The 10890-nt window shown below is 43.6% G+C and overlaps 2 protein-coding genes across 2 annotated transcripts; both read left to right on the top strand.

Annotated features, from left to right (window-relative positions):
• Positions 1 to 880: 880 nt before the first annotated feature.
• On the top strand, positions 881 to 4831 carry LOC123965441 (serine/threonine-protein phosphatase 2A catalytic subunit beta isoform; the record flags this gene model as incomplete). The annotated part of the gene is given in 5 exon segments (XM_046041960.1): positions 881 to 1054; positions 1330 to 1419; positions 2023 to 2184; positions 2764 to 2882; positions 4056 to 4831. Coding segments are annotated over 5 exon segments (618 nt in total), but the record flags the coding sequence as incomplete, so codon positions are not given.
• Positions 4832 to 5832: 1001 nt separating this feature from the next.
• Positions 5833 to 10150, top strand: zgc:101664 (uncharacterized protein LOC450064 homolog). Its single transcript, XM_046041959.1, has 3 exons — positions 5833 to 5927; positions 7154 to 7844; positions 9383 to 10150. Exons 2-3 carry the CDS (start codon positions 7236 to 7238, stop codon positions 9584 to 9586), a joined length of 813 nt encoding a protein of 270 aa, XP_045897915.1. The 5' UTR covers positions 5833 to 5927; positions 7154 to 7235; the 3' UTR covers positions 9587 to 10150.
• Positions 10151 to 10890: the final 740 nt, after the last annotated feature.

Below are 10890 nucleotides of genomic sequence, written 5' to 3'. Positions count from 1 at the left end.
CGAGACCATTTTACACGCCTTCATCTCATCACGCCTGGATTATTGCAACAGCCTTTTCACCTGTTTAACCAAAAAATCTATTGATCGACTCCAGACTGTCCAGAACTCAGCTTCCAGGCTTTTAACCAGAACAAAGAAATATGACCACATTACTCCTATTTTAGCTTCACTACACTGGCTCCCAGTATGTTTCAGAATTGACTTTAAAATTCTATTGATCACTTTTAAAGCTCTTCATGGCCTCTCGCCTTGTTATATTTCTGACCTTTTAGTCCCATACGCACCAGCACGTACCTTGAGATCCTCGGGCAGAGGTCTGTTGTCTGTTCCAGAGTCTCGACTGAAAACTAAAGGGGACAGAGCGTTTGCTGTCAGGGCCCCGAGGCTCTGGAACAGCCTGCCCGAGGAAATCAGGTCGGCTGAGTCAGTGAACTCTTTTAAGTCCCTTCTTAAAACATACTTTTATAGGAGAGCCTTTCCCGATCTTATTTGACTTTATTTTATCCCTTTTATTTTATTGTATTTTACTAATTTTATATTTATCTAAAACGTGTATTTTAGTCTTTTCAATGGTTTCTTGCTTTTATCTTGTATTGTTTTTGTATTATTGTCTTTTGGGTGTTATTGTCTTTACACTTGTTAAAGCACTTTGTAACTTGTTTTTGAAAAGTGCTCTACAAATAAAGATTATTATTATTATTATTATTATTATTATGCTGGCTTGAAACTCTTGTGTACACAGGCTGCGTTCAGGGACAGTATCAAGCGTAGGACCCGCAGCTTAAAATCATTGCTCGCCTAATTGTTTCAGCTCCAGTGAGAACAATCGTTAGTTGCAGCCCGATAATTAATCGTTGGTTTTTCTTCTTTTGTGGTTCAGGTTCGTTTCCAGGAGCGAATCACCATCCTGCGAGGGAACCACGAGTCGCGGCAGATCACGCAGGTCTACGGCTTCTACGACGAGTGCCTGAGGAAGTACGGCAACGCCAACGTCTGGAAGTACTTCACAGACCTGTTCGACTACCTGCCGCTCACCGCGCTGGTTGACGGACAGGTAGGACGGCGGGCCGGGGAAGCCGAAATGTCGGGTTCAATTAATTTCATCTCTTTTTCAAGCAGCAGCCCGGTGACAAACTTCCTCTGTTACAGGATGTTGTAGCAGCACGCGGTCACAGTTTCTTAGTGTGAATATGAAGCCAGATTTGGTTGGAAGCATCTTTGTTTGTCTGCCGGGCGTCAAAGTTAACAATAAAACCGGGATCGTAACGAGGCGCTGTCGTGCGTCATCACGCCGAGCTGCTTTAATCAGGTCGTTTGTTTTTATTTCAGATCTTCTGTCTCCACGGAGGTTTGTCTCCCTCCATAGACACTCTGGATCACATACGAGCTCTGGACCGCCTGCAAGAAGTCCCACATGAGGTACACAGACCCCTGCACAACTACACACACAACTACACACCTTAATGCTGAAACTACGGATGCAGTTATCTGTATGCAATTATCGATCCGATAAATTATCCACAGATATTGGGCATATTTTGATTTACGGGAGATTTTGGCCGATAAGAATCAAACAATGCTTTAATGTGCGTTGCTGCTGTTGTCGCGCTCATGGCGCCATGTTGCTGCACCTGGGTGGAGCCACACAGACGCAGGCAGCGACAGCCAAACGTACATGCCGTCGACGGGCCGGATGTCTAAGAGGAAGTTTCTGGAAGTTTAAGAGGAAGACCGCTTGATTGCAATATGCAGTTCATGTTCTGCGAGTTTCTTATAAGTCACCTGAAAGTTCGCCTTGGTGATGAAGATGTGCTGAAACAATAGCAGCTAAAATTAGCTCTAGCAAACAGAAAACACCCCAGACGATAGAAGGACATCATCGGGTCGGTATCGGCCACGAGAAGCAGGCATTTATAGCTGAGACGCAGGATGTCAAGTCAAAGTGGTTTTGTGTTGGTGGTTTGTCCCGAAGGGGAACTGCGGCACCGCAATAATAGCTGTGACTCTCTGTCGCTCTCTCAGGGCCCGATGTGTGACCTGCTGTGGTCGGATCCTGATGATCGCGGCGGGTGGGGCATCTCCCCCCGAGGTGCCGGCTACACCTTCGGACAGGACATCTCTGAAACCTTCAACCACGCCAACGGCCTCACCTTGGTGTCCCGCGCCCATCAGCTGGTCATGGAGGTAAAACACACACAGGCATCCTTACATGACGAAGTAAAAGGCAGCTGTTACCAAATGAGGCGAGCAGTGGCCAATGAGCTGCAAATATAACCTGATTATTATTAAAAATAACTGAAATGATTGATTGATCACCAGAATCGATGCAGCTCTAGTTTGGAACAGCTGAACTACACTTTTTCAGCTTTGACTTTTTGAGTGCGTTTCAGTTGGCACACAAGTGGACTGAAGGATCCTAAAAAAAATCCTCGTCTCCATGGCAACGTAACATAATGTGCTTGTGGGGGTGCAGTGCCCCCCCCCAAATACCTGTTTTACTCCCACTGTGCTCCTGTAAGAGAGTCTCTTCACCTGATGGACTCGGCAACAAAACGTTAGTTATCAGTGCAGTGAAAATGTTTTCAGCTCAGCAGAACAAACAAGAAAAGTTTCAGTCACAAGGTGTTGAATTCCTTCTGGTTACGTCATATTTAATAAGTCTGCTTGCTTCTGCAGCGTTGTTGTGCCTCTGCGGGGGGAAACACTCGTGCAGCTGAGTCTATCTAACCTGTCTAACTCGACGTGTGTTGTCCAAACCTTCAGGGCTACAACTGGGGCCATGATAAGAATGTGGTGACCATCTTTAGTGCTCCAAACTACTGCTACCGCTGTGGAAACCAGGCAGCCATCATGGAACTGGACGACACTCTCAAATACTCTTTGTAAGTATAGAGACTTCACGGGAAACGCAGCGGACAGCCGGCTACGTGATCTGTCTTGCAGCCGGGGATTAATTGAAGCCTCAGCTGTGCGTGTTTTGTGTTTGCACAACAATAACCGCCGTGTTAGTGCTGCAGTTTTTTATTTTTCCTGCTCAGCTGAACATGTGGGTCTAAAACTTTTTAAAATCATGTTTTTGTTGCATTTTGCTGGATAAAAAAAAAAAAAAAGTTAAATCACGAGTTATTCCAAGTTTGTTTTTATAGGCAGGTCCCGCCACTCGGCAGCCATCTTGGTAACGCCTCCGGGCGGTTATTTAGGACTAACATGATCAGGCCTCTATCTGAATGAATGGGCAGAGAGCCAAAACAGCACTTTCACTGATCACTGACACATTAAACCTGCATGTTTAGAATCGGCTGGAAAATCTGATTAAAAACGTTTAAAGTTTAAAAAGCGTTTTTTCCCTCACAAGTTATACTTCTACTACACGTGTGATAATAGTGACGCATGCGAAGTAAAACCTTCTGTAAGTGGAACCACACGATTGGCTTAAATGTGTTTCTCGCCTCCCCTGTTAAAAGCAGACATTGACTTTCTAGTGTGTGTGTGTGTGTGTGTGTGTGTGTGTGGGGGAGGGGAGGAAACCGCCATCTTTGCCGTTACAGGCTTTCCCAGTAGAGTAGTATTGAGTAAACTAATTCTTTGGCCCCTCTGCTGCGTTCCTTTCAGATTTATTTAAGCTTAATGTGTTTATTGTAGTCAGGTGGGAAATAAAAAGATTACACCAGAGAGAGAGAATAAAAGCTCCATGAAGTCTCCGTGGTTACTGTGGGGATGTTAAGCACCTGTTTAAGATGGTCAGTCTCACCTGACACACGGCATCTGACCCTCTTACCTGGTCAGAGGTTAAATGGTGATAACAAACTAAACATTTATATTTAAGTACCTAATATTTACAAATGATTTCTTAAGGTTAAAGTTAGTTTACCCTTGAAACTGTAGTTTTTAGTGGTTATGTGGCGGCTTGTGACGCTGCAGTGACTTCCTCTTTGAACATTTCATTGATTCTGATCGGGCTGATGTTCACCAGAAGAAGACACTTATGTTTTATGGTGCAAACGGCTTGTATGCAGAGTGATGTCATCAATAACGAACCCTTTCTGCTTCCACAGCCTTCAGTTTGACCCCGCCCCCCGCCGCGGCGAGCCCCATGTGACCAGACGCACTCCTGACTACTTCCTGTGAATGTCCAAAGCCATCCCCCGTCAATCATCCACCAAGCTCCACCTCCTACCCCTCCCCCTCTTCCACCCGCCCCCTCGTTTTGGATGGAAAGAAGATATTAATAATAATAAAACTGTACCAGGGAGAATAGAAACAAACGATTGGCTGATTTTTAACAAAAAGAGAGAAACTTAAAAGAGCGGCCCCCTCTACAGTTTTGTTTCCAATACGCTGTCATTGATGCTGTGCTTCTGAGGAAATACAACACGTACAACTTTGATCTGTCCTTTTTATTATTTTTTTTTTGTTTATTACATGTTTGAAAACCAGATAATAAAACTACCAACGTGGACCAAATGTGCCATATTCTGATCCTTTTACAACATGTACAACGCGCGCAACGTTTATTTCTTTTGTTTTTCTGTTCTTTTTGTTTTGTTTTGTTAGACCAGCACTATAACCCTACCTACCTGACGACGTCACCGTCACCACCACCACCACCACCACACATCTCATGGCATATGTGCTTTTTTTCTGTTGCAAGATGATTTTAAAAAATAAGAACGAGAGAGGAGAGAATTAAAGACAAAAGTTTGCTTCAAGTAGTACAGCTGTCAGTTTTAGCTGTCCAGGCTGCAGCCGGTGGTCATCTCAGCAAGTATATTACTGTAATTTGAATAAAGACAACAGACGTATGAAATAAAAATGTCCTATTGACAAACTACTGGGCTGCGTCTGTTTCTTTTTAGCTAGATTTATCCTCTTATTCAGCAGTTTGTGGTGACGACATTTTTGCGAGCGTAGTGCTCTGCAGGGGCCTCAGCAGCTGTTGCCAAAACAAGCGGTGATGTTTTCTACAGGTCAAAGAAAGTATATAAAATATTCTTTCATATTGTGCAGCTGATTGGAGAGAAGATGCCAAACAAACAGATTGTTTCTGGATGTTCATTTTGCTGGGTTTTGTCCATAGTAAAGTTATTTTTAATGTCAAGATTCCTCAAATGTAAGTCGCTTTGGATAAAAGCCAAATGATTAAATGTCAGATAAAAACCATATCACAATCTTGTTGATGCCGTTTCCCCCAGATGCAAATTCACAACATGCATGGCAGTTTTTTTTTTTCCTGGGTGTGTATGTATGTAGTATATAATATATTTTACATTATACCATATTTTAATATACATTTAATTATCTGTTAAGGTATGTGTGTGTGTGTGTAGCATGAAGGGACCTTGTGTTATATAATGATCTGTTTGCTAGAGCTGATATTTAAGCATGGGTGTATTACCCATGCTACCTTTTAAATATTAAAAGATATTAAACACAATCCTGCAGGATAACTTTGCTTGGGAGAAGATTTACAAGGTTGTATTTATTTGACGTTAAATAAAACAATAGGCTATGTACAGTTATTTATGTACAGTTATTTATATACATACACTGCTTTTTTTAAATTTGCATCTGGGAAGAATGTAATAATTTGGTTTCATTATTTTATTTATTAAGTTATATTTATTTAATAATTATGATTGAGAATTAAATTCCATGTGGATACAGACTTATTAAAACATTATATATTATAATATTAAATATGGTATAATATAAAATACATTTAACCTTTAAAAGTGTCGTTTTAAATTAAACATAAATAAAAGCAAAATAAAAGTCCTGAACCTACAAAATTAAAGTCTGTGTGAACGTTACCTGAAATATCGCGAGGGTTTCCGGGAAGCGGCACAACGGGGTCCATGTTGTTTTGCTAGCTGCCATTTAACTCCTTGTTAGCTGCTTGACAGAGGACACAGTCAGGTGATAAAAAGGTAAAGGTATTGTGTGTTGTTGGACTGTTCAGGTGGGCGTTACTACCCGCTGGGTATTTATCACCTGTAACGGCGCGCTGGGGGGTAATTAGCCAGTTAGTTAGCCGTGTTTAGCTAACAACAGCTAGCCGTCGTCTGCTAGCAGAAGAAGCTAAAAACATTAGCTCCGGTGAGGCTGACTTTACAAAACCGGCTCCTCCTGAACTACTTGAGAAAACAGTTTTAGCTTGTATTAAACTGGAACAGTGAAATAAATCATAAAGCTAAATGTTCCGTTTGTTTTTAATGCCGTGAATTAAACGTTTGATCTGAAGTTAGTGGAGCTGATTTTATGTTTCTGTCCACACAGCAGCTCGTTCATTCAGCTTTTAGGTTAAGTCGGTGTTTTTACTTTTAAAAGCTGCCGTGTGTTTCCTGCAAATCAGCTGACAACAGGAGAAAGAAAAGGAAATCCTCAGGAAATAATTCCTCCAAAATCCACAGTCAGAGTCTTTGGCTCCAGGTGGCAGCAGTTTCACTGAACATTTTGGATTTGCACAGTTTTTAAACTCAGTAGATAGATACAGAATAACATCTGCTGATTGGTGGGAAAACCCAAACTAAGGCTCAGCATCATGTTTCTGAAATATAAAACCTTAAAGGACGTTTAACAAAAGTCACTACTGCTGATTAATTCAGATTCTTCTAAACATCTGGATAAAAAATTACAAATAACCTCAGGCTGTTTCCCAGGTTGCATCTCTTCTCTCCAAACCCTAATGAAGCTGGTAACCAGGGCTGCAACTAATAATTATTTTCATTATCGACTGATTAATCGTTTAGTCCATACAATGTAAAGAAATTGTGAAAAAAAACCCTCATCACAATTTTCCAGAGCTCAAAATAACGTCTTTAAAATTGCATCTTTTGTTCAACCAACAGTCTAAAAACCTAAAGATTTATTATTTACTATCAAAAGTAATAAAAAAGTGACGGCCCAGTGGATAAGACGCATGCCATTGGTGTGAGAGACCCAGCTTCAGTTCCCAATGTGACACGTCCACCATTGTGTCCCTGAGCAAGACACTTGACCCCTAGTCGCTCCAGAGGCGTGCGACCTCTGACATGTGTAGCAATTGTAAGTCGCTTTCTCTTAGTCCTGAATGTGAGTGATCTGGATCTCTGGCCTGAGGGTAGAAGACTGTAACGGTAGAAGTAACCGGTGTTCTACCCTTTGCATTGTCCAGCTGAGGCGACATCATCATGAGGAGGAGGAAGATGAAGAGGAGGAGGGTGGTGCGAGCAGTCCTCTGATCTCTGTCCGTCTGCATGGAGGATGTGGTTCTGCACTATCAGCCTGGATCTGCTGCTGGACTCAGCTCTCTGTTAGAGAGGACCGAGAAGCTCCTGGAGTCTTTCCCCTGTCGGACTCCTCCGGCCTTCATCCCCTGGTTCCCCTCGTCCGCAGACCGCCACCTGCCCATCAGACCTGCCAGACCAGCTCCCGTCATCACCTCCTCTGCTGATCTCCTCGTCTCTGGCAGCAGAGCACAAAACACGCTACGGAAGCCTGAGGTAGACGGTGTTGTTGCTGAAAAACCTCATCGTTGTCCACGTGCAGAGACGAGACAGAAGAATCCACAAAAACCCAACGATGACGTCGGAGTCTCCGAAACCCCAAACCGTCTCCTCCCCGTCTCAGAGAGAGCGATCGGCGGACCGTCTCCTGACAAACACAGAGACGGCTTCCCCGTCACGGACTCGCCGGTCAAACGGTCGTGGAGCGTCTTTGCACAGAAAGGAGTTCTGCCGCAGTCCTCCCAGTCGCTGTCCAAGCCGTTCCATCGCATGGTGTCCGTCCACCGGCTCCACCTCCGCCAGAGGGCCAAATGGGTGATCGGTCAGCACAACTGTGGGGCCGCCAGGGACATCGAACAGGTCAGTAGATGAACAGGACAAGTGTGCAGCTCTGTGAGGCTGAAACAAGGATGCTTTGCCTTTTATTTGACAGCCAGTAGAGAGAGACGGTGTTGCCAAGAGAGGAGCTGCAGAGCGCCCTCTGGTGGACAAACGACACCACTCACAAGATGATTGAAGAGTTTTCCGTCGCTTTGTTTCTTTCAAATTGTCATTTATCAGCTGTTATAAACACAGATACTGATTTACCTGCAATTAGCTCGTATCAGCCGATAATATCCGTACACCGGTTGATCGGTCAGGCTCTAGTAATTGACAGTATAGACCGCGTACAGCTGAGGCTGATGGGAATATCATCAGTTCTGCGGGTATTTGGTCATAAACCAAAGTGTCGGGGGCGTCGTTTAGCTACTTTCTTTGAGAACAAACAAACAAAAACCAAAGTGTTGGACACATGTTGACCTGATGATGGCGCTAGATGAAAAGTCAGAGGATCACCAAAGTTCTTTCGGTTCATCCTGAGGCGAACATGAAGGTCTGAACCACATTTGCATGGATCCAGCAGCTGCTGAGATGTTCCGGTCTGGAGCAAAGTGGAGCACAGACAGACTGACGTGCTGCTCGCTCGGTCAAATTAGCGGTCAACTGTCAGTGAAAGTGAAAGTGTCATCGTGGATCGACCTGCAGAGTTAAAGGTGACGTTACTGTCGCACTTGTTATCTAGCGTCTGCATCATCTGCGTCCCTCAGCAGGAAACGGTCTGAGCTGTGCTGGAATAAATGCTGACCTGCAGGATTGTGTTTATGTTTTTCGTGTGTTTTGACTGTGGATCTTTATCGCCGTTTTTCCCAGCGTGCTCACTGCCTCCATCACCTGGTTCAGACCGAATCAGGTCAAAGACGCCTCTCATGACAGTAGGCAGCGCTGACCTGAAGGTTAGAGAAGCGAGCTTGTGAACGGGAGGTCGGTGGTTCAATCGAAACATCTGTTTCTAGAGCTGAGACTAATTTATAAATATATATATAATTTTCCCTCCATACTTTTATCGATCCTGTGTAGGGAAATTTGTTCTCTACATTTAACCCGTCCTGATTGGGAGCAGTGGGCAGCTATTGTGCGCGGCGCCCGGGGAGCAGGTCCTTGTTCAGGGTCACCTTCAACCTTTGGTCCTTGCTGGATTTGAACCAGCGACCCTCAGGTTCCCAAGTCCCAACAGACTGAGATAATATGACAAATTAATGGGCAACTATTTTAAAAACTGATTAATCATTTTTCAAGTAAAAATGGCAAAACATTCTCTGGTTGCAGCTTCTCGAATATAAAATCTTTATACTGTTTTTGTCCTACATGGTATTAAAGTGAATATTTCGGTTTGTTTTGGAGGTTGAGTCAAACAAAGCTACAGATGTTGTTGTGTTGTTGTTGTTGGAGTTTTGTTTTCATGAATCATCATGAAATGTGTCTGGTAAACAGAAAAATGAGTTAAATCACTCACCTTCTGTTTTCCGTGTCATCATCTTCCTCCCCTCACCCCACCTGTCGGCGCCCCTCCCCTGCAGGTGTGGCGGGCTCTGAGCCGGTCCGTCCGGAGCTCAAAGCTGCCGACGTGCAACGCCAACATCCAGAGGGAGCGGGCGGAGATCTGCGTGTTCTGTGACGTTCTCCACTCCGAGCAGGTGGGACGCTTCCTGAAGGAGGAGCTGCAGCTGTCGGGGAGGATCCACCTGTCGGTCCACAGACTGGGAACCGTCTTCAGCATGTAGAGCAGCCTCAGACAGACAGCAGATGTTGTGGTCGCACTGACGAACAATATTTATATTTTATCATCAAACTCTGAGACTCTTCTCAGCAGCAGTCTTCATGATTTTATCTGTTACATTAACTGTATGTTTATGTTTTTGCTCCCCAGAGGATGAATCCGAATGATTTTATTTTGATCTAATTCGGATGCTGATTTGATGATCAGCAACTAGTTCTGGGTTGTTTGCCGGAACCAGTACAAGCATTTAGATTCTGTGCTGGATAATAAAATAACTTTACAGGGTAATTGTGTGCGTATCAACATGAACTTGGTGCAGTTTGTCTTGAATCCAATGCTCATAACGACAAGATATTGATGAGATATTGACAGTAAGTGAGGTTAGCGGTCTGTTATCGCTCACCCGGCGTCTCGATCCATGTTTTTATTCATATTACTGCTTCATTAATGGACTGAACTGAGGGTTGAACCCTCCAACATGCGTCTGTTGAATATTTATGAATATGAGAACAAATGCTTGTATATTTTTATATTGATCACTGTGATGTAAATAAATATTTTTAATGTAGCTGTCTGTCACGGTGGTGAGCGGATGGATGGATGGATGGATGGATGGATGGACATGCAGTTTTGCATGTGATGTACAGTGTGTTCTGGAAAAGCCGCAACAGCAGCAGTCACATGATGCGGGAGTCACCCAGCTTTACACTGACACACACACACACACACACACACACACACATCCGCCAAAGCCTCTGGTGCTTTATTCTAAGTCCTGAATAAATGAGGACACCCCCCATCTCACAGACACACAGTCTTTTGTTGCTGTGGTCCCTCGTCTTGACAGCACTGCACACTGCATTAAAATCTAGGCCACCGGATGTGACGTCGGTGACCAGCCCCCACGTCCCAGCTGTAATGTCTTAAATCCGCTGTTACGGCCTCTTGAATAAGAAGGTTGTATAAAAATGATAAATTATGTTCAGACTTTTTAACGCTATCCCCCGAATATGACGTGATTTTGTCGCTGGAGCTGTGAAATACATGTTTGCAAGAAGTGTTTTATTATGAAAGCCGCCCGGAACATGCAAATTGTACTCGCTTTATTAATGCTAGTACAAACCAAAAACGTATCGTTAGTAGACATTGGAAGACATATGTAGTATAAATTCTATACTTATTTTTAACACATCAATTTTTTTTTTTTTTTGCCTTAAAACTGAATGTATTTAATTTTTGGTATGATTTTAATACAGCAACACTTGTTTTACTTTGACGGTCCGTACCGGAAATACTTTTCCTTTTCCT

The sequence above is a fragment of the Micropterus dolomieu genome, unplaced genomic scaffold (assembly GCF_021292245.1).
Source record: "Micropterus dolomieu isolate WLL.071019.BEF.003 ecotype Adirondacks unplaced genomic scaffold, ASM2129224v1 contig_9713, whole genome shotgun sequence".
NCBI classification, from domain to species: domain Eukaryota; kingdom Metazoa; phylum Chordata; class Actinopteri; order Centrarchiformes; family Centrarchidae; genus Micropterus; species Micropterus dolomieu.
The sequence above is the reverse complement of the archived record's forward strand: the minus strand, read 5'-3'. Positions and strand labels throughout refer to the sequence as shown.

Coding starts and splice junctions, on each gene's coding strand:
- zgc:101664 (XM_046041959.1), top strand. CDS start 7,236: ATGGAGGATGTGGTTCTGCACTATCAGCCTGGATCTGCTGCTGGACTC. Junction 7,845..9,382: donor CCGCCAGGGACATCGAACAG/GTCAGTAGATGA, acceptor CCTCCCCTGCAG/GTGTGGCGGGCTCTGAGCCG.